At 42.4% G+C, this 23408-nt stretch overlaps 2 protein-coding genes across 6 annotated transcripts in view; one reads left to right on the top strand and one right to left on the bottom strand.

Annotated features, from left to right (window-relative positions):
- Positions 1-9173, bottom strand: part of TCAF2 (TRPM8 channel associated factor 2) — a 23404-nt gene extending 14231 nt beyond the window's left edge. The window contains exons 1-3 of one of the 5 annotated variants that reach the window (XM_084502574.1): positions 4377-6241; positions 3096-3245; positions 43-1627 (exon numbers count right to left, since the gene is read on the bottom strand). The gene's annotated coding sequence lies outside the window, so the exon portion shown is untranslated. Of the gene's footprint in view, positions 1-42; positions 3246-4376; positions 6242-9046 lie in introns of those variants that run through there. The other 4 variants (XM_084502575.1, XM_084502576.1, XM_084502572.1 and 1 more) reach the window with 4 other exon arrangements.
- On the top strand, positions 9127-23408 carry FKBP4 (FKBP prolyl isomerase 4). The gene is made up of 10 exons (XM_084502733.1): positions 9127-9264; positions 11699-11843; positions 13138-13280; positions 15946-16066; positions 16609-16765; positions 18069-18159; positions 18506-18589; positions 19335-19520; positions 20677-20916; positions 22516-23408. The coding sequence occupies exons 1-10, from the start codon at positions 9181-9183 to the stop codon at positions 22612-22614; spliced, it is 1350 nt and encodes a 449-aa protein (XP_084358859.1). The 5' UTR covers positions 9127-9180; the 3' UTR covers positions 22615-23408.

Raw genomic sequence — 23408 nt, 5'->3', positions numbered from 1 at the left:
CTTTGTTTTTCCCATCTTTGAAGTGAGGAGAATGGTACTGACCTTTGTTGCCAAAGCCTTTGAAGTCTATTGGGTGACACGTGCTATATTTAGCTTCCCTCAGGTCGAAAGTTTGGACTAGCTCTTCAGCAAAATCGTCTCCTGCTGAGCTGAGGCTTCTGTGACTGTGCAGACAGGAAGAGTTTTGAGGAGGAGAGTTTGACCAAGTCCCACCCACTTCGTGTTATTCCGAATTCACAAGGCTGACGAGCACTACGCCTATGATAAGAGAAGGTGTTGTTCTGGGGCAGACTTTGCCCTTTCCCAGGCAGCATCCCGTGCCAACATTGGTCTCTGTGGTCTTCACATACATTTCAGATTTGGCTACCCTGAAACCAAATCCTTGGCACACTAACACAGGAAAATAGAGAAGTTCTGGAGAAGCGGAATCCTTGACACAGATTTATTCGTCGTAAGCCCCGAGGTGCTCAAAAACTGCAAGCGGATCAAGAATGACAGCGCATTCCCCTTGCCCACCCTCTGGGCAAGCCTGGAAGCTCTGAGTTTTTCACATAAACTCTCCTAAGACTTGACTGCTGTTTTATATATGATTTCTGAGTGAAAGTTGCTGATTAACATTGCCCAGAAATTTAGTGTTTGTTTGCTAGCTTAGTCTGAATTCCAGCTTTGTTTCCCTGGGTTTGAATAAACACTACATTTAAAGGCAAATACTAGGTGATTTAGGTTGTTTGCCAGGAATCATGCAATGAAGCATTAAGACAGCCTGAGAAAATAATAGTCTCTTTCTGATGGCTTCTGTGGATTTTAAACTAATATAGCTATGTTGGTACACTGACTACGGCATAAGAGAGAGGAAAATCAGATTAATAGTCACTCAGTTTCAGTAACTGGTACTCCACCTGAGGACTACCCTCCAGGATTACAGTTTGAAGTAAATTCAGTAATAAAACAGCCCTTACTTCTTAGCACCCACTTTTGTTCTTATCACAAGATTTGGAAGCCAAAATCCTGGGCTCTGATCCCACAAAAGGATGGGTACTTCCTGGCACTTAGCCAGAAAAAGATATGGCTGTCTTCTTGTTATGCAAACATAAACTCTATGTTTACAGGACACAATGACCACCACACAACAGAATTCCCAATTTCTATGTATTTACAATTTCTCCCTTAACATTGTATTAACCAGTTGACCGTGGAAAGAGGAACGAATTGTACTCATTAGACCCAGTGCAAACAACTACGGGCAAATCCCTCTTTCTAGACAGAGAAAGTAGAAGGTACAATAGGGACAGAGAACACGGAGGTCTAAAGAGAATTAGAGGAACCTGTAGAAAACAGATGTGTGTCTGACATGTGAATGTGGAGGAAATAAAAATTGGCTCTGGCTACTGCAGAGGGAAGAGGAAGATCTTGACTACCATTTGCCTCCCTTGTTAACATGAAAATGCAAATTTTCCACAGCAATGCCTGGAATGAGTTAAAGACTCAATTCTTTGTCCTCAGTCCTGCCCCTTTCCACCTCTCACTTCCAGGCAGTTTCCTTTTCCTATAGAGCTGAGACTATTAGGAGTAGGGATTGGAGCATTTGTAAATCCTGTCAGATGACCAGTCCTAGGCTTTCTTCTCTCTGTGGAAAAGGAACAAAAATTACACAGAAAGGTATGGTGGGTTCATTAAATGCAGACTTAAGATTCCATCATCTTCTGTCCAAAAGCCATCACAGTCAGCACAGAGAATACCCAGGCAAAAGGGACATGGTGTGAAGGCAGGAAAACCGCTGGGTCCATTTAGGAAGACCTCTGGGAGACACATGACTAGGAGGGAGTTCTAAGGGTAAATATGGGAACAGACTTCATATCAAGTGCTCAGTCGCTGTGGAGCAAGTCCTTAATGGTTGCTGCAAAGCCTGTCATGGGTAAAACGTAGGGTAATGTGCAGTATCTGAGAGGGGGAGGACAAAAGGCACAGGACAGTCACTGGAGGTAAATCACTTGTTAAGAACACAGGCAGCCTAAGTGAGAGAGAGACATGATTCTTAGCAATTTGGCTGCTGTTCCTAATCAGGGGGGACTCTTGCAGTTTCCACTCTTTCCTCTTTCAGCTTTACAGTCTAGCTGTCTGCACAACTATTCATCAAGTAAGCTGCAAGGTATGCATGTAGTAAGGAATTGGTGGGCTCTTGCTTTTTAACACGTTTATCAACAAAGTGAGCAAGGAGATGAATGCCAACATCTGGCATTTGCTGAAGAGACAAAAGTACTTATATCCATGATGTCTGTTCATCATCGACATTGGATTTTTATTTGATTTGATTTTGTGAGTACTGACTTAATTGGGAAAATGAGAAGGAGACTAGGTACATTAATGACTAAACCATTAGCAGTCTGGGGCAGAGCTGGAGTAGATTCTGAGAAAAAAAAATCTCAGGCAGGCAAAACTATTCTGAGGACAGCTAAGAGACTTGCAAAGAAGAAGGGAGATGTGACCTTTCAAAATGCAGACATTTAAAACTGAGCTAAGTCACTGTGAGCTCTGTTTTCTACCAGTGGAGAAAAACATGCAGCTGGATGGAAAAAGCCATCTGCCCTGCTTTAAAACTTTTCTTTAGGGTGAAATGGATCATGCTATATAATCTAGTGACTGGATCTCTCCTAATTTTAAAGGGACCACAGGGCAACTAGCTCTAATGTAGTCCTTTCCAACTAGATGAAGCCAGCGTCACTGGTTCAAGGCCTATATGGAGAACTGAAATGACACTGGGCTCCAGAAATGCCTTTATATGAGTTTTGTCCCAGAATAGCTAACTTAGAACACAAATTTCATGCCTTGAGCAATGCCCTTTGGCACGCTGGACGAACACTCACAGCTGGAACTTTGAGATTCCATGTTCTGCCAGGTGACTGTAAGAAGCAGCTTTGAACCCAGAACAGGAGAATATCATAAGCCTCTTATGTCATTGTGGAGCAGGTCCTCAAAGGTCCTCCCAGACGTTTATCCAGCCAATCTTGAAATTATCGACTCAACTATTTCCTGCTCATCTACACTCCAAATTGCAATAAAAAAAGGCAAACATTATCTGCATCAGAAGTCCTTACCTCCACGGAGAGCCTACAACATGCATTCTCATTAGGCTGGGACAGAAACAAAGAAGAGTGACCAAAGAAACCAGGAGAATGTTGTCCTCATAGGCCCTGTAGAATGACCAGTACCATGGCAAGTCCCAGTATCCATATGGCAGCAGTGACCTGCAAGGGCACAATAACTTAAAAAAAATAAAGGCAACAAGACACAGGAAGGATGATACATTTATGTTAACACTGTCAAAAAATAAAACAAAACAAACTAGAGGTCATAATCTGAAGTGTTTAGGAAAGCTGATGACATATAATACACATGAAGACTTATTTCTTCTCCATAAGATTGTCTGAGCTGTGTGACAATGCTCTTTTTAACAAGGGAAAAAAAAAAACGAAAAAAAAAAAAACACAACATATGGTTTTTGCACTGTGTAGCATAAATGCAAACTTAACATACATGAAAACCAGAATGTACTTAAAAGTTCTGTGATATTCTTATAAAGAAAGCCAATATCTACCCTGCAAGACTAAGTGGGCACTACAGCTGGCTTAAGCATACAAGTGAGAGCTCGGGCTTCTGCTAGGACTGTAACACGCTCAAGCTCTGCCCTGCCAGATGATCAAGAACTTGGTTTCTGACAGGCTATGAAAAACATTTAGAGCAAAACTGTGAGGCTGGTTCACTTCAGAATAGGCTCAAATTTGTGTTAATCTAAACACGGGGACAAAAACTCTCAGGACTGAACATCTCAGATATGTCCTGCATGTTTTTCCACCTTTTTCAATACCTTTTGAAAGCATAAGCACCGTGAAACCACCAATAGGGTAGGCTAAAGCAATAAGCCATGAAACGGAAAGATCAACTTAAGTGTAAGAAAGGTTGTAAGGAAAAGCAATAAATCCAGGTGCAAAGAACTGTATAGCTAGAACAGCACTGATACCGCACCAATGTTTTGTCTATTTCTGAGCAGAGCTGGCACACCATCAAGACTCCCTCCAACACCTTCCTCCTCCCCCCCAACTCTGTGAAAGAGCAGTTGTGGTGGAGTTTAGCTGCCCAGCAGGGTAAAACCACCACAATGTTACATTTAAAAAGTCAAAGAAACAAAGCTTAGTAGGTCAAACGAAAATTGAGGAAGACAAGAAGTAGGTGAGGTTGTGAAATTAATAACAACTCTTAAAATGACAAATAGAAGCTAAATAAAAATTTAACTTTTTATAAATTTTTATATATTTTTTTTTAATTTAATAAAACAAAAACTAAAAGCATCATCACAAAAATCCTCCAATAGTTTATACCTTCCCAAGGTGGCTGTTGATAAAAGTCATGCAGAGAAAAAATGTAATCCATACAGACTGATGGAACCAGGTTAAGAAAGACAAGGCCAAGAAAGCAATGACTAGAGGAAGTTACTATTTTTTTAATGTATTAGAGTTACTAGAAAACAAATTGAAAACAAATACAGTACAAATTTCAGTAAAGGTGTAGCAGAATCTATCAGGCAATTGTCACCTGTAATTAGTTATTGGTAGTATTTTTGTATGGAAAAAATCAACAGGGATTGCCTATCCTTTCTGATGATATTAACGTGCACGCACTAGGACTACACACTGTCTAAAAGAATGCAAAGAAATAGAAACCCTTAGTGTCTAAACACACAGCTGAACAGCAATCTCAATTACTTTTTAAATATAAGGAAAGAACAAAATTAATATATATATATATAACATCTGCCTGTGTGTTTTTAAATAATTTTGAATTTGAAAATGTAATTAAAATTTTAATTAAAATTGAATTTGACTAAATTCCTAAGAACTGAAAGTAGGCTCATGGGCAATGACCAGTAAAGACACAGATGCCAGAGATGTTTATACAAAAAATGTCCTACTTACTCTTTTAAAATCTCTATCTGTGATCCAAAAAGGCCAGCACGTATCACATAAATGAAATTCCCAAATAACATCAAGTATTTATGTGCAGAAGCACAGGAAAAGGAACCATAACCTTACTAGAAAATAACTTTGAAAATGAGAACTTAAATCAAAGTCCTACGGCCTGTAGTTTTAGAACCGTGCTGACACCTGCTGGTGAACAACGAAAAGAACAGCTACAAATCTCAGAATTGCAAATACAGAGCCCTTTTCCAATCCTACAGTGGAGGGGTTGGATCTCATTTGCATGCCTGCTAAATTATGCCTGTTCAGATTATTTCCCTTTAGATGCTGCTAGGTTTTGAAGCAGAGGATGAGTGTAACACCAGAGTTCTTCATGTGAAAAGAGACCTGTGTCAAATGCTCTTTGGTGTGGACCATACCAATCTACTGCCGTCTGCAGTGATGTGGATAAGGAGAAACAACTTTCTCTCTTCTAAACTAAAATGACAGCACAGGACTTGTTTTGCTGTATACGATCGAGAACAAGGGAGAGCACGGACAACAGGACAACTCACTGAATCTGAGAATGACAAATGGATAAGGTGTAACTTGGCTGGCAGGCAGTGGCTGACATCCTTCATGGCCTAACATGAAGTGTCACACAAATTAGCAACATAGGATTAGACTGATGAACATTTGTACCTTACCATGGGCTTCAAGAGTGCTTGCAATATCAACAGCAAAGCACAATTCAAATAAACTGATCATTTTCCCCTTATTATGCACCATTATCTTTTATAATGCACCAAGCAGAGGTACTACAAGCTGATCTCTTGTATTATTTTTAAATTAGTATAAGATACATCTTAGCTGTGCTGCTCTCTGCCCACCTTCTAACGGCTTTATGTACAAACTTTGTTATCTATAGCAAGTCTTTATATAAACCTATTCATAAACATAACAAGTTGCAGACCAGCATTAGCCAGGCATCACCTCCTACAAGTCTGTTCCAGAGTCCCGCTGCAATTAGTTGGTTTGGGACATTTTATTGATCAGGCAATAAAATGCTATTTTAGATACTCTTTGATACGTGTTATATATGGAGTGGTAATTCGTGTCGAGAAAATGGTTGATATTAATAAAGAAGGGGGAGATTTGGGAGTGTGGCCATGGGGGCTGGAAAGCCCCATGGATGAGATAACATTAGACTCTTAACGATGAGGCCATCAGGAATATAAAAGAGTATAGAGGGAACAAAGAAGGCTGATTCTGGAGACTCCATGCAGTCTCTGGTTTCTTGTTCTCCAGCCATTAAGGCATGGAAGTTTCTGGGTGTCTGCTGTTGTTGTTATAGGCAAAGTTGTTCGACCAATGAAAAGTTGGTTTGAAAAGAACTGCTGTGGAGAGAAGGGTATAAGAGGGGAGCCTGCCCTCAAGATAAAAAAAGCAATGTGATGTGATGAAGTTGTCATCAATAAAGAAGCAGAAAGAAGGAAAGAAAAGGAGCAGGCTAGCAGAACGGAGACCAGGACAGGAACAGGCACATTGATTGCCTCAATGAGATAGGTTCGGCCAAACTCAGCAAACTGCTCAGAGAAGCTCGTACAGAAAGTCGCTGGAAACAGGCGCACTGGAGCTGGAGAGAAGCTCGAGCTGAGAGAAGCGGACCCGTGCACACAACTGCCCCTTGCTGGTAAGCAGCTGCGCATTATGGGGAATCATACGTCCTTAGGAACAAAGACTGTCCTGCTAACCTTACAGCTTATTCTCCTTCTTCATGATCAGACAGTTTATGAGCCTGAAATATGGGACCAAACTGAGGTCAGGGTGTGGGACTCTGCAACTAAAAACGACAAGGTTGCAGCAGGATTGCTCGGCACCTGGCGAGCAGTCTCTTGAGGCCTTAAAGAGCCATGTGGGACCACAGTCAGACACGTGTGGTTTGCCAGACAGTGAAGGAGCCGAGGGCTCCTTTACTGATCCGACTGCTACGCCATGGGCCCCTCTGCTGCTACAGCCATCGAAGGCTTTTGCTGTTACGCCCCCTGGTGACCTGGACGTGCCTTTTGACCTTGAAAAGGAGATGGATATATTTTTCTTCGATCCCGGAAGAACGGGATACAAAAGGCCCGAAGACCAAGTTGCTTGACAACTTAAAGTGAGACGTATTTGGCAACTGTGGTTAATTCGGCACCATTTCTACACACCAGTTTTTAACTGGAACATGAAGAATTCAACATACTGCTCAAGCAATACTGGTACCAAACAGAAACTGCATTGCCCAACAAGAACACTTAGCACTGTGAAGGCACATTAGCCATGTTATAAATGAAGTCTCAACTCAATCTGAATTTTGTAATATTTATACTTATAAAAGGTATAAAAGGTATAACAGCAAAAGCCTTTGATGGCTGTAGCAGCAGAGGGGCCCATGGCGTAGCAGTCGGATCAGTAAAGGAGCCCACAGCTCCCTCACTGTCTGGCAAACCACACGTGTCTGACTGTGGTCCCACATGGCTCTTTAAGGCCTCAAGAGACTGCTCGCCAGGTGCCGAGCAATCCTGCTGCAACCTTGTCGTTTTTAGTTGCAGAGTCCCACACCCTGACCTCAGTTTGGTCCCATATTTCAGGCTCATAAACTGTCTGATCATGAAGAAGGAGAATAAGCTGTAAGGTTAGCAGGACAGTCTTTGTTCCTAAGGACGTATGATTCCCCATAATGCGCAGCTGCTTACCAGCGAGGGGCAGTTGTGTGCACGGGTCCGCTTCTCTCAGCTTGAGCTTCTTCCCAGCTCCAGTGCGCCTGTTTCCAGCGACTTTCTGTACAAGCTTCTCTGAGCAGTTTGCCGAGTCTGGCCAAACCTATCTCCATGAGGCAATCAATGTGCCTTTTCCCATCCTGGTCTCCGTTCTGCTAGCCTGTTCCTTTAATTCCTTCTTTCTGCTTCTTTACTGATGACATAACTTCATCACATCGTGTTGCCCTTTTTTTTTATCCTGAGGGCAGGCTCCCCTCTTATACCCTTCTCTCCACAGCAGTTCTTTTCAAACCAACTTTTCATTGGTCGAACAACTTTGCCTATAACAACAACAGCAGACACCCAGAAACTTCCATGCCTTAATGGCTGGAGAACAAGAAACCAGAGACTGCATGGAGTCTCCTGAATCAGCCTTCTTTGTTCCCTCCAAACTCTTTTATATTCCTGATGGCCTCATCGTTAAGAGTCTGATGTTATCTCATCCACGGGGCTTTCCAACCCCCATGGCCACACTCCCAAATCTCCCCCTTCTTTATTAACATCAACCATTTTCTCGACACGAATTACCACTCCATATATAACAGCCGGAGGATGGATGGGAAAGTGCCTCCACGTTTTTGCTGCCCCCACTAAGACCTGTTGGGCCAGAAGCAGCTCAGATGCTTTTCTCCGTGCACCCCAGCAGATCTCAGTCTGGTTTATGGCACGCACAGCACCAGCTCGGTACCTGCTGCAGATTTAACCTGCAAACTCATCCATGGGGAACTGCGATCAGCATCTAGAAGCTTCTAGACCAACTGCATCCAGAAACTGTTTCTTTCCCTCTCACCCTTCCTCATCCTTGGTCACCCTAGGTTTTAAGCTGCGCTACAACGCGTTCCTGCCTGGGGCTGGAGGGCACGCTTTTGAGGGGAAATCTGCGGATTTTGCGCTTTGTATCCCCCTGGGGGACTGCCCGGGGGCCGGCAGGGGCCGCTGCGCTGCTCGCCCGGCGCCCGTGGGCGAGCGGGGAAGGAAAGTTCAGGAAGGGCCGGGAAGGTGCCGCGGGGAGGCGCCGCCGAGGGGGGAGGCAGACGCGTGTCGCTGCCCAGCGGGGCCGGGCACGGCCCCAGGCCCAACCCGCCTCGATCCCCCCGCAGGCGGCCGAGAGCCCGGTGCCGGGCGCTGCCTGGCGGCGCCATCCCCTCTCCCCGCAGCCCCTCTCCCCGCCGCGCACTTTCACCCCGGCCCCTGGCGCCCCGGCGCGGCGAGCGCGCTGCGGCAGCCTCTAGAAACTTCTCGGTCCCTCCCTCTCCCCCTCCCCTTCCTCCTCCTCCTCCTCCTCCTCCCGCTGACCCGGGGCCGGCGCTGCGGCGAAGGCAGGAGGGAGGAGAGGCGCGGCGAGCGGAGCCCGCGGCGCAGCGCGGAGCCAGACCCGGTCCCGGTCCCGGTGCAGCGCAGCGGTGGCAGCAGCAGCAGCAGCGAGCGGGATGACGGCGGAGGAGATGAAAGCGGACGGGGCCCCCCTGGAGGGGGTGGACATCACGCTGAAGCGGGATGAGGGCGTCCTCAAGGTACCCGCCGGCTGCGGCGCGGTCCCCTCGGGGGTCGGGGGGGGGCACACTCCGCGTCCCCGCGGGGCTCAGGGCAGCCGAGCCGGGGCTGAGCCGAGCCGAGCCGTGCCCGCTGCTGCGGGGGCCCGTGGCCGTCCCGCCCCCAGCACGTGTTGCTGGCCGGGGGCTGAAGATGGAGCCCGGGCAGCGCCGCCATGTGCGTGCGGCGGCTGCAGGGCGCTGGCGGCCGGGGCGCTCCATCTTGCTGCGAGCGGCTCCGGCAGCCCGAGATGGCGCCTTGGGGGCCCGCAGGAGCCGGGCTCGGCGGCAGGAGCCCCTCGGGGAGGCTCCCCGGGCTGGGCGAGCTGCCGGTGGTCGTGCCCCCCCCCCCCCCCCCCCCCCCGGTGTTCCCTTCTCGCCCCGGTGCCCGCACGGCGGGTGGTTGGTGCGGGTGGCGGAGTTGACACCGTCAGGGGGAGTTGCGCGAGCGGCCTCCTCCTGCATCGAACATTTCCAATTTCCATATCTCTAGAAACTTCTCCCGTCTCTCGTAAAAACTTCCCGCAGCAAGGGCTGGAAGCCGTCTTTAATCGCGGCGAGATCGGAGCCGTGGCGTTAGGGGAGATGACAAGGAGCAGGACAGCGAAGACAAAATTCTCTTTTTAGCCTCCAGAGCCTTTTGGTGTAGGTCCTGTGTTTGTCATGGTGACGCTTTCAGGAAGGATGCTGGGGACCTCACTGAAAAATGGTTGGTTTTATCCCCTTTCGCATGTTTCTCACCGATACGCTCTGCTTAGAGCTCCAGGATTTTGCCTGTGTCACGGTATAACGATGGAGTTCCCACATATCATACACACAGCTCCCAGGGAGCTGCCTGGAGCTCTCTTGCATCTTGACTGCTTGAACACAGTACAAGGCAGCAAGTATCCATCCACTATAGATGCAAATATAGATGCGAGTATCCATCTGCAGTACCCACCTTTTGATGGAGGAGCAGGCGATGCTAAAAAAAAAAAAACACCACAGGAGTGGGATTATGAACTTTTAAGGCAGAAGATTGTAGACACCATGAAATCTAGCTTCCACAGACTTCATTTTTGTAGTGATTGCAGGATACACCTATTAAAACCAAGGAGTCTAAATCTGAACCTAATCTACACCGATTTTGTACTGGTATCATTGCACTGATTCCAGGAGAGGTTTTTTTTACATTTCTTCATTAGCTTCGTATCAGAACAGTATCCAGAGGTTTTCACCTGGTGTTACTGCATGCATTTGCACTATTTATAGCGTCAGCATTTAAGCACAGAAAAAATATATTTGCAATGACGATACAAACAGAAAAATCAGGTTCCTACATCTGCAAGGGAAATGTAAATGCTATTGAAAATAGGGCTGCCATACTTACGAGAAATCAATTTTGAGTCTCCTGAAAATGAATTAAATGGAAAATATCAGTATTGTATAAATACTGAAAATGAGATAATCGGTGTTTGATGTTGTATAACCTGATACGACACTTTTGAGAATCTGACATTTGGAAATGCTTAGTAAATTTTCCAGTAAACGCAGTTACTCTTCCAAAGTGATTTCAGATTCATTGCTTTAAAGCTGCTAGACAAGTCTGTGCATGATGTAGTTCAGGTTGGTTACTAGATTCATGTTATTTTCATATACCTGTTTTCAATTCTCCGTTAAAGAGATCGCTTAAATTTTTGCTTTCTTTGGGAGGAAAGAAGATCAGTAGATCTCATTTTATCTCTGATGCTCGTAACTGCTGCACCACAGAAGTGGTGGAGGATAAGGGCAGGATGTGCAGAGTGAGGTCAAGGCATCTCTCTCTGTTCACAGTGTTCCCTCCCTAGGAAACTGAGCAGGTAGTATTCCCCTCCTTCCCCCCCCCCCCCCCCCCCCCGGTGAGCTTTGCTTAACTGTCAGGTTTAACTGGAGTAATTTCAGATTTTCAGATTACCTATTGGAATAGACCTCGTACGAGAGGAATCAGGATGTTTTCTTGTTTGTGTTTTGCCTAGAGCACTGAACTTCTTGGTAATGATACAGTAGTGGCAAAGAAAATACTAGAATAAAACAGACCAAAAAAAAAAAAACCCGCTCGGTGGTTTTTCTGAGTAAGTTTAAAAATCATACGTAATATTGTCAAGGAAGTTTAAATGACATTGGCAACTATAGGTGGAGAGATTTGTTAAGCTGGTGCCAACTGTTGCCAGTTAAAATTGTTGTATCACAGCACAGCCATCTTGAAGTTCCTGCATTTAAAACACTATTAGTCTGTAGACACTCTAGTCGGTCAGTTCCTTTCCTGATAACTGAAACAAACCTGCAAATCCCTTATTGGCTGAAGATAGTAATGCACATACCTTGAGTAAAGGGAATTAATGTCCAATAGGCAGGTGTAGTATTCATCATCTTAGTGTTGCTTACTGTTTTTTTTCAGGTTGTCAAGAGGGAAGGCAGTGGGACAGAGTCGCCGATGATAGGTGATAAAGTGACCGTCCATTATACAGGATGGCTCCTCGATGGCACAAAATTTGACTCCAGTCTGGACAGGAGAGACAAATTTTCATTCGATTTGGGGAAAGGTAATATTTCATGTTTGGTTTTAACCTTGGTAGCATTGAGATGGAGTTCCCTTGCGTGTGTGGTTCATTCCCATATTAAAGTTACTATTTAAACGTGTTTCCAGAGCTGTTTTAAGTTTATTTACTTAAAACAGCACAATCAGAACTTTGAAATCTTTCTGAATGTGCATGCTGTATACCTGCCTGCTGAAGAATTCATGGAGCCTCAGACAAAGCCCTTTAGGGGAAACACTCACCTGATGGGAATTCACCCTGAAGCAGAGTGATAAGGGGTAGTTAAATAACATTTTGTTGAATTTTTTTTCTTTTTTTTCTTTTGCAAACTACTTTTGCAAACAACTCAAATTCAAGAGTACTTAATTGTGACCAGATACTGGGGCAGGGTGCACAGATACTGGGGCAGGGTGCACAGGGGCAACTGTCAGCTGCAGCTGAAGAATGATGAAATGTACTCCTTCTTTCCCTAAATTCCCAAATTAACCCAAATCTGAATGTTGAAGTAAATCCTGTCATAATCAAAAGCCTTCATTTTTTGAACGTAAAAATCCAGACATCCTTGTTCAGCAAATCTTACTACTCAATCTGTGTTTTTTCACTAGCAGTTATCTACTTGCTGCTCTTTTATTTTGGAGATCAATTCTGCAGTGTCCTGAAATCTGGGATGATACCAAGTTTACTCAAATAATCGGGTCTGATTGAGTTTAAAGGAGGCAGGAGTAGGAGAGCTTGAATAAGAGGATTTTGTTACTTGAGATTACAGCTTCTGTTCCCTTTTCTCGTTAGAAGGGATACTATGCCTCCCCCCCCCCCCTTCTGTTACAAGTGCATGTAACTTTTAGTTACCACTTTTGCTGGTCTTTGCCAACTGATAAAGTACAGAGAGAAAAGGCTGTTGTTTTGTGTTGTTTTCAAAATACAAGCAACCAATCTCTCACCCTAAGACCTTCTGCTCCAAAGAGTTTATTGTTATTTTCTCCACACTTGAGATTGTGCCAGGCTCTTCAGGAATAGTCTGTGTCTAGATAACTTGTATTCTCAGTGGGCAAGGAAGCAAGGGGAGGAAAAGAATCACTATATCTAGAATGAAGAAATGTACACAAATTTGAGTGCCCAAGTAACTTTGTAACTTGATTGCAGTTAAAACTGACATATGTAAAGCAGAATGGGCACGAGTCTTTTAGTAGTTCTGCTCTGTCTTAGTTTTTGTATACTAAAAGTGATAATGCTCGATTTCAGAGTTGATGATGTCTTTCATGTGTGCCTAGCAATCACGACTGAAATTTGACTTCTTCAGGTGAGGTGATCAAAGCATGGGACATTGCTGTGGCAACTATGAAGGTTGGCGAAATTTGTAGGATTACTTGTAAACCAGAATACGCCTATGGCTCAGCTGGGAGCCCACCAAAGATACCTCCCAACGCTACGCTGATCTTTGAGGTGAGATACAGACGCTAAAACTGTACACTCAAAGAACAAATGAAAGTCATATTTCACTGTAGAAATTGTGTGATGTAGTATCTTTTTAAATAGGAGGGTTAGGCACTTAAAATCTGTGAAGGTCACTCATTCTTTAGTCTTTCTCTTACATTGTTTAAAAATAAATTTAATAAATAAAGCAATGCCAGCATGGTTCCTTTGCAAGTGCCATCATTGCACCAAAATTGTGTACAAATTGTCCTACAAAGAAAGCACTTTTTTTTTTTTTTTGTACATGGTTGCCTCTAAAACTGATGTTGAAAGATTTAGTAGCTGTCTCATCACTACATCAGTATTTGGAGACTGTCTCTTGGTTATGTCCTGAAATAATGGATGTCCTTTTTTCTTTTTAATTCATAATTCTGTAGAATATTGGCGCAGGGCTTGGTGGTTAAAAAAGAAATGGGAAAAACTGTAATGTTATCAGTGGCATGTTCTGAAGTGATCTAGCTTGCTTCAGACAGACTGAATAGAAAGACCAGAATTGTATTAGATATCTATCAAAATGGTAGCTGGAAATACTCCTTGTGCAGATGAATATTCAGTTTCTTTTACATTCCGTGTATCTTTAGTTCAGTGTCATGAATCTCAACAGCAATAGCTTTGAATTTCCTTTTTTTGTTGTTGTTCAAACAAGGTACTTAGTATAAACAATGCTGAATAGACTGGCTTGCTCTTTTTGTCATTTTTACTACTGTTTTACTCAAAGATGGGATAACAAAACATCTTCTTAATTTTGTAGCTGTTAGACAAAGTTTCTTTTGTGACTAGATGTGTTTTTTCTGTCTTGTCTTGGTACTCCCACTTCAAACTGTGATTTTCATTAGAGACTTGAAAGACCATTTGAAGAAGTTTCAGGCTGGTTAGTCAATTGCATTAAAACCAGCTTTTAAAAATTCTAAACAATTTGTTGCAGCAGCAATTCTAGATAAAAGGTAGAGGACAGATCATGTTTCTGTTGTAAACAAGGTATTTTACAAATATATTTATTTCCAGTGACTAAAGAGTTTGGTCATCCTGGCTTCTTCTTTGTCTTTTTTTTGGGTTTTTTTTTTTTCCCCCTGAATGATCATAGAATCATAGAATGGTTTGGTTTGGAAGGTACCTTACAGATCATCTAATTACAACCACACTGCCACGGGCAGGGACACCTCCCACTAGATCAAGTTGCTCAAAGCCCCATCCAACCTGGCTTTGAACACTTTGAACACATCCATTTACAACCTTTCTGGGCAACCTGTTCCAGTGCCTCACCATCCTTACAGTAAAGAATTTCTTCCTTATATCTAATCTAAATCTCCCCTTTTTTAGTTTAAAGCCATTATCCCTTGTACTATCAGAGCAGTCCCTGACAGAGTCCCTCTCCTGGTATCTTATAGGCCCTCTTTAGATATTGGTGGAAGGCTGCTATAAGGTGTCCCTGGGGCCTTCTCTTCTCCAGGATGAACAACCCCAGCTCCCTCAGCCTGTCCTCATAGGAGAGGTGCTCCAGCACTCTGATCATCCTTGTGGCTCTCCTCAGGACATGCTCTAATACCTCCATGTCCTTCTTGTGCTGGGGGCCCCAGAGCTGAAGACAGTACTCCAGGTGGGGTCTCACAAGAGAAGGATAAAGTGGGAGAATCACATCCCTTGACCTGCTGGCCATGCTTCTTTTTGATGCAGCCCAGGATATGGTTGGCTTTCTGGGATACAACAGCACATCGCTTCTCGTCAAGCAACACCCCGAGGTCCTTCTCAGACCTATTCTCAATCCATTTTCTGCCCAGCCTGTATTTGTGCTGGGGTTGTCCCAGCCCAAATGCAGGACCTTGCACTTGGCCTTGTTGAACTCCATGAGCTTCATGCAGGCCCTCATCTTAAGTCTGTCCAGGTCCCTCTCCGGATGGCATCCCTTCACTCCAGTGTGTGGACTGCACCTCACAACTTGGTGTCCTCAGCAAGCTTGCTGAGGGTGCACTCCATCCCATTGTCCATATTGCTGACAAAGATACTAAATAATGCTAGTCCCAAACCAACCCCTGAGGAACAGCGCTTGTTACTGTTCTCTACTTTGATAATGAGCTGTTGACTGCAACTCTTTGAGTGTGACAATCCAAGCAAATCAATTGTGAACTCATAATACATAATGATAAGGCAAGTCTAGAGGGGAGAATGCAAGAGAAATAAAACCAGAACAGTAGCTATGTTCAGTCATGCAGGAAAGAATGATACAGAAGTCTCGAAACTACTGTCCTTTGGACAACTCTTAAAGAAGCCAAGAATTTTTTTTTTTTTTTTCAGTAGTCCCTAAGTATTGTGGTTCATGTAAGTATAACTTAAAAGCCATTCTCACAGTTATTTGAATTAAAGGATCTAATTTGTACTGTTGGGAGATCAAAGTTGTTGGAGAAAAAAAAAGCCATAAAAGCCTGAATTATCATCTGTAACTCATCTGTTGGTTTCCATTCACTATCTACTAAATACAGCATCTTTATAGTCTTGGCTATCTAATATCTTACAGGATGTTAACTAAGACATTGGCTGTCTGAACAGCTATAGTTTCAAAGAACTCTGGAGTACAAATTCCATGGGTTACTGAGTTGACGTGATGAGAATAAATGCAAGACTTTTCTTCCCTACACAGATAGAGCTGTTTGAGTTTAAGGGGGAGGACCTCACTGATGATGAAGACGGTGGCATCATCCGAAGAATCCGTAAGAAAGGAGAAGGCTACTCCAAGCCCAATGAGGGTGCTATTGTAGAGAGTAAGTATATTATACAAATAGTACATAGCTTTATGTGTGAGAAGGCAGAACTTTTTTCCTTACCTACAACTTCTTTGTCCTTAGAGAGAGGAATACCTAGCTTATCTCCTTTACCAAGTGACATAACTTAGGGTAAGCTTTCATTCTTTTATTTCTAGAGAGGTTTACATTTTCAAGGAGTAACTATGTTCTTCAGAGACACTGAATCTGATAAAGTGCTGATCTGATAACAAAAGTTAAATGATTCTAATAAAGTAATTCTATTTGCAGAGGAACAAGAGAGGAGATTAGTTCTTGCATTTGTTGTGGGAGTAGAAAAAAAATCCAACACAACCTGGATGAATGATGAGGGGGGAGGGTTTATTAACTTCAGCAACAGAAGTTGTATTTGCTACCAATAGCTAACTATACATCTGTAACGCTTAGAAAAGACTGGTTAGGAGGAGGCTTTGGCATAACCTGTATTACATGTGCTACCTACCCCTTACCATGCACAGTTAACTTCTGATTTGTCTCTGGGTTGTTCTGTTTTTTGTCGACAGTCCAGTTTGAAGGCCGATATGGAGATCGTGTTTTTGACAAGCGGGAGCTGCAGTTTGAGATTGGAGAAGGTGATAATTATGATCTTCCTCATGGTCTGGAGAAAGCAATACAGAAAATGGAGAAATCTGAGGAATCTATTTTCTATCTCAAATCCAAGTAAGCTGTTCCTGATCTTCTGATACTTGAAGGCTTATTCCTAACATCTGGAAGGGATGATGTATGCTGTTGCAATGTTCTTCAGATCTTCTCAGTTCTGTAGTACAAACTTCGTCAGACCTGAAAATTGGATGTATGGAAAGTACAAAGCTAAGGTTACTTGGCCACTAGGTTATGAAGTAGTAGCATTAAAAATGAAATTGACTTAAGTGTCTATAGTGTTGATCCTAGTGAGTATTAAAACAGATACTGTTGCTTTCTTTAACTGACATTCTTGTGTCCCTTCTTAATGAAACTACTTACTGTACAGAAGTGCATATAAAGATACCTGGATTAAAGAACAGCCTCAGAATAGGAAAAGATCTGATAAGCCCTCCAAGCAGCCCTATGCGATATGTAGTGAGATGTTAAGAGTATCTTTGCTGTTATAAAATGCTCAATGGTATTCTTAAGCAGATTGGAAAAACAGGCTCAAGATTTCTGTGAGGCACGAGATTTCATAAGGCAAATTTATATCCAAACCTTTGATCATCACAGTTGTTCTTGGTTTCAGAGAGCCCTAACTCGGAGGTATGAGTGCATAATGTTGTAATAGTAAATGTTCTTAAAAACAGAATTTTCCCCTTACAGTGTGAACACATTTAAAATAAGTGGAGTTTGCACTGATTATTTCCACCAACTCTAACTTATTTGTTTTTATTTTAAGCTTTTTTAACTGGAGTTGAATCTGGAAGAAAAAAAGCAAAGCAGTCTTATCTTGAGGGTTTTCCTGCTAGTATGCAGTTTCTTAATGGAGTTTCAGGGCAGAAAGGCCTTTCTACAGGCATTTACTGTTAATCAACAGATTTATGCTATCTTAAGTGTACAGCTGTTTACTTAATCTGTGCATTGCTGTTTTTGCTTTTCTGAGAATAGTTAGAATAGAATACAGATGTTCTGAAGAAAATAACCAGTCTTGGACTATGAATATAAAGCAGGATGTGTATAATTTCAAAGTATATGTGTTTTTTTTTTTTACTTGCTGATCTTGATTTCCCTTCACATAAACAACAGCAAGCTCAAAAAAAGGGGAAAAAAGCATTTAATAGACAAATGAATCCCTTTTTTTTTCCAACTCTCCCCTATCTTGTGCTTGCTAATCTTGGAAAAGTATCTGGAATTGTTTGAGCCTTTGTCTTGCAATAATGCTATGTAGGCAGACTTGCATGTTGTTTGTTTGTTTGTTTTGCCTCAAGCTTCCTGTGTAAGAGATCATGGTTGTTTGGATAGTTTTTCAACTTTCCCCCCTCCCCCAATCTTTCAGCTATGGTTTTGGAAGTGCTGGGAAGGAGAAATTTCAGATCCCTCCAGATGCAGAACTACAGTATGAAGTGAAACTCAAGAGCTTTGAAAAGGTGGGAATAGGAGATGAAGTTCCAAACAGACTGGGAGGAGGGGAGGGGGAAGAAGTGTGGGTGCAGCTTAAACGAGGACAATGGTGTCCTTGATCTTTTGACCTGAATTAAGGAAGTTGCTGTAGTAGGTGGTGATGAGACTTTGAGAGCTCTTGGGTTAAATTATCCTTACTGGATCCCTGTCTGTTGCTGTCAGTGTCTCTTCTGCTCTAGAGCTCAGTTTCTAGTAGTAGTGTAAAACTGCTTTTTCCAAGTATATCTTTACTGTACTGATGTTATGAATAGTGTAGCCATACATTTTCCCAAGAAATGACATTGCTGTCTTGAACTGTTCCTAATTGCATAGGCTAAGGAGTCTTGGGAAATGAATACAGAAGAGAAGCTGGAACAAAGCTGCATGGTGAAAGAGAGAGGCACTCAGTACTTCAAGGTAAATTACAAACCCCAAATAATAGTATCATTTCTTAGTCCATGTTATGAACTGGTAATGATGATCTACAGCTTCGGTCATTTTAGAGTGGTGTTGGTATTCTCTGTGTCATTTTACAGGGAAGAATTAGAGGGGGGGGGAGAAGGTGTCTTTATTTTTTTTTTTTTTAAAGGCTCCGAGTTGCAATGTCTGAATGCTTGCTGCTCTGTTCTGTTCTGTAGTTCTCTGTATCAGAGCTGTTTGTACCTAGAGATAACTTTGGGGCAAACATTGAGTAGTGGCAAGGTTACAGTATAAGCTCCTGCTGTGGGATGGTGCTGTGAATGAACAACTTCGACTTGGGTAGAGATATGTGGAGAAGCAGTGTTTCAACCAATTTGATGAGCAGAAGGCAGACTTCATGATGATTTTTATTGTGTGGTGTTAGTTGTACTGTTTTGAAAAAGGCCCATCTTGTTTTGTATCAGAAGTTGAACACAAGGTGGTAGTTGAGAATAAAGTATCAATGCTGGCCAATGTGCACAGCTTTAGTGGGGAAACCAGTAGGTGGTATGATTCCTTAAGATTTACTGTTCTATGCAGTAGTGATATACTATGACAGAAGGAGTATACTTTTGATGATAGAAGTTGTTCTGATTAGTCTGAAGTATTTCAGATGTATTGCTTCAGGTAAGCAGAAGAGGCAAAGGGGAGGTGAAAGTTACTGTGATGAGCTGTGTGGAAAATTAAATTGTCTTGTTTACAGGAGGGGAAATACAAACGGGCAGCATTACAGTATAAGAAGATTGTGTCATGGCTGGAGCATGAATCAGGACTCTCTGAGGAGGAGGATACAAAAGCCAAGAGCTTGAGGCTTGCTGCCCACCTTAATCTAGCTATGTGCCATCTCAAACTGAAGGAGTACTCCCAGGCTTTGGAGAACTGCAACAAGGTAGTAGGATTTATTCATTCTTACTATGCTCAAGTGGTCTGACAATTTATCTCTTGCTTTAATAATTGAGGAATGTCAGGCCATGTGGCATCTGAACTTTATCATCAGCTGGCAGGTGGGTAGTAGCAAACACACAACGAAAATACCCAGCACCTTAAGATCGTAGTGGTATTTGGAATATCTTTTACTAACTCGCTGATACATTTAACTAAGAATATTTGAGCATTCAGAAATTAGAAACAGGAAGACATGGTCATACAATGGCTTGGGTTGGAAGGGACCTCAAAGATCATCTAGTTCCAACCTCCCTTCCATAGGCAGGGGCGCCACCGCTAGATCAGGTTGGTCAGGACCTCATCTAAGCAGATCTTGAACACCTTCAGGGATGGGGCATCCACAACCTCTCAGGACAACCCATTCCAGTGCCTCACCACCCTCTGAGTGAAGAATTTCCTTCTAAATCTTCCCTCTTTTAGTTTAAAACCATTCTACCTTGTCCTGTCATTTTCTGATTGAGCAAAGAGTCTCTCTCCATCTTTTTAATCAGTTCCCTTTAAGTAATGAAAGGTTACAAGGTCACCCTGGAGCCTTCTCTTCTCCAGGCTGAACGTCCCCAGCTCTCTCAGCCATTCTTCACAGGAGAGGTACTTTGGCCCCTTGATCATCTTTGTGGCCCTCCTCTTGACCTGCTCTAACAGCTCCACATCCTTCTTGTGCTGGGTGTTCCACACCTGGATGCAATATTCCAAATGGGGCCTCACCAGGGCTGAGGAGAGGGGGACAATTTACTCCTTTGACCCGCTGGCCACTCCTCTTTTGATGCAGCCCAAGATGCAGTTGGCCTTCTGGGCTACGAGCATATGCTGCCAGCTCATGTTGAGCTTTTTGTCCACCAAAGTGGATGAAAGAAGATAGTAATGTTGGCAAAAGTCCAACAAAGAGCTGGGATAGAGCCAGGACTAACTCTCAGACTTGATGGTTCTCTGTCAGGTGGCCTACTATATCTTTTTCTACTTAAATGGAATCAAATACATTAGAATTATTAGTAAGTCCGACAAGACTGAAAATCAGAAGGTTCAGTTTGTAGCAGTTAGTGATATTCTGACTGCATGTTAGTTAAAAAAAATAATAATTTTTCTTCCTTTTTTAAATGCAGGCACTTGAATTGGATAGCAGCAATGAAAAAGGCCTCTTCCGACGTGGAGAAGCCCACTTGGCTGTCAATGACTTTGAGTTGGCCCGGGGAGATTTCCAGAAGGTGATACAACTCTATCCGAGTAACAAAGCTGCCAAAGTGCAACTAGTAACTTGTCAGCAAAAAATACGCGAGCAGCATGAGAAAGAGAAGAAGATGTATGCCAACATGTTCCAAAGGCTTGCAGACAAAGACTTAAAGGTAAGTAACACTGCTCCAGAAGACCACAAGAGGTGATGTCATATATTAGACAACAAATAGAGTTTTGGGTATTCAGCTTACTTCTCCCACTCACTTCTCATATGAGTGGGAAAGCACTCAAGTAGGTGCCTCTGGGGAAAAATAATGGAGCAGGCAACACTCAGAATGAATTAAGCCTTCTTGTTTGAACAAGACAACCAAGGATATGACAGAAAATGTTTTTAGTTAGTTCAACTGATTTTGAAATAGCAGTGATGATCAGAAAGCAGTTGAAGTTGGTGAAGTGAGAACATGGTAACATCTAAGAACTGGGGAAAAGAAAAAAAAAAAGCCTTTTTTCCTTGAACTGTCATCTCTGAAGAATAGTCTATTCTGGTGTCAACATGGCCAATCTACTGAAACTTTATGCCTGTCATACAGGTAGTGCTGAGAAAAACCTTGATTTTTTTTGTTGTTGTTGTTTTTGTTTTCAAAGAGTAGCAGTATTTTTCTGGATTTGGTTCTTCTTCTCATGGAGAAGCATAAACAAACACAAAAATGCAGACATCCCCCCTGATTCTGTCATTGTCCGTGAACAGGGTAGTTACATACCTGGCAGCCTCATGTCAGCAATGGCCCTTGCCTGCTGGATCTTGGGAAGAAGCTATTTTGTCCTTTTAGATACTGACACATATACCCATCCATTGTCTTTATTTATTCATTTATATTAAAAATCTCAGCAAGATAAAGATACAGCAACCAAACTAAAATTACCTCACTTGTAGGAATCTTCACATGTGAAACTGCAAGTTTTAATTGCTAGCTGTCTGGCTATGCTGTGCAGATTCCTTCCAGGTAGCACAGCTGCTAGGAGTCTAGTATCTTTCCGTAAGTGTGGTGTATTGCAAGATCTGCCATACATACAAGATCACTGAAACAACTGATATCCAGTAAAAGTATGAAAGGGGCTGTTCTCATAATTTTAAAAATGTATGCCTCAGTCCCTAAGAAGGACAGCTGGTAGAGTCATTTTCACAAAAAGCAGATTCATGGTCTTCCCATTGCACATCACTGAAGATGCTGTAGAGAGACAGCATGCTTTCTTCCAATTCTCCCGTTTACTTTAGGAAAGAATCAACTTTGTTTATTCTGTTCAATACACTGTCAGATAGTATCAGGAATTGGCATGTGTTTGTATATATATATATATTTTTAACAGAAGCCATCTGGCCTATTTCATATTTGTGATTTTGTATGAAAATGAATGAAAATGTATGAAAATGAAAGGAGTTCTCTGTAGAGGCTTCCTAAATAAATTTTGGTTTGTAGAAGAACCTTTTAAGAAAGTGTTACATGGCAAGCATGTAAATATCATATTATGAATCTTAACTACCTAATACTAGTATTACTTCTCAGACTGCTCTAAACTGCTTCTGGTTACTTTGATACAGGAAAAAACGCAAAGAATTTTTCAGCTTCTCTTAGCTGAAGGTCTTAATATCGTAATTCAGTCTTGCAAGGAGTCTAGGTGTCCCAGTGATAGACATCAAATGGTGTTTGTGGTATTGTCTGCAAATTTAGCAATTTTGAATAATGGAGGCTTTTTTTGTCTCTGTTTAGTCAGCTACTACTCTTCAAACCACCCACACTGAAGATGCAGAAATGAAAGATGAGCAGAATGGAGTTGAAGATAAATCTGAAGTTGACACAGAAGCATAAAAACAAACCCTATTCCATTAGTTTTGTAAATGAAAGAATTTCCAGTGAATTAGACCTTTATTTTTCTACCTGGTTGGACAGTGGCTTCAGAGGAACAGAAGCTGAGGCCACTATGCCATAGTCAATTACAGCTTTGTATGTCTGTGAAAGAAGCTGAGTGGCAGCATAAATCTGGTTTAATCCTAGGGACTTTATTTATTCATGCGGCCTCTGTTACTGTTTGAGTTCTGTCTGGATTTACTCTGCTTGGTTTATTTGCATTTTGCCATTGTGTTTGTCTTTCTGGTTCCAGCTTACTTAAATTTAGGAAGCAGAATCTGGGATTAATTTCCTTGATTTTTTTTTTTTTTTTAATGACCTTTTCCAACAGTCCTCATGTGAGATTTGAGAACAAATTAGCACTCCCTGTTCTTCTGCCTTGGCATTGTCCCCATTCCCCCATTAAATGCTGTAACCTTCCTTGTATGCCTCCCCTCTGCAAATTACTGAAGGTGAAGACTGTGAAGTCACAGCTTAAGAAATAAAGCTTCGGTTAAACTTAAGAAAACAGAACTTTTATGGGTTTTTATTGGAATTTGCGCAGAATTAATTGAATTTATTGTTCTCTAGTCATTCAGCATTTTCTCATCCATGTAGCTGTACAGTAGTGACAGTATGTTTTCCTCTATTGTTATCATAAGTTTTCACAATGAATACAGAATCTGTTTGCAAATGAAAAAATGTTGCTGAAAATTGTACACAAAGCATGTCTGTAACCTATGCATATAAAGTTTATTTTCCTGTTTGTATCGCTA

This window comes from Aythya ferina (assembly GCF_964211825.1).
Source record: "Aythya ferina genome assembly, chromosome: 1".
Lineage (NCBI taxonomy): Eukaryota > Metazoa > Chordata > Aves > Anseriformes > Anatidae > Aythya > Aythya ferina.
The sequence above is the reverse complement of the archived record's forward strand: the minus strand, read 5'-3'. Positions and strand labels throughout refer to the sequence as shown.

Bases quoted from the DNA above. Each gene is read 5' to 3' on its own strand.
- FKBP4 (XM_084502733.1), top strand. From the start codon at position 9,181: ATGACGGCGGAGGAGATGAAAGCGGACGGGGCCCCCCTGGAGGGGGTG. The intron at 16,766-18,068 runs GTAAGCTGTTCC...CCAATCTTTCAG, and splicing joins ATTTTCTATCTCAAATCCAA to CTATGGTTTTGGAAGTGCTG. The intron at 19,521-20,676 runs GTAGTAGGATTT...TTTTAAATGCAG, and splicing joins CTTTGGAGAACTGCAACAAG to GCACTTGAATTGGATAGCAG.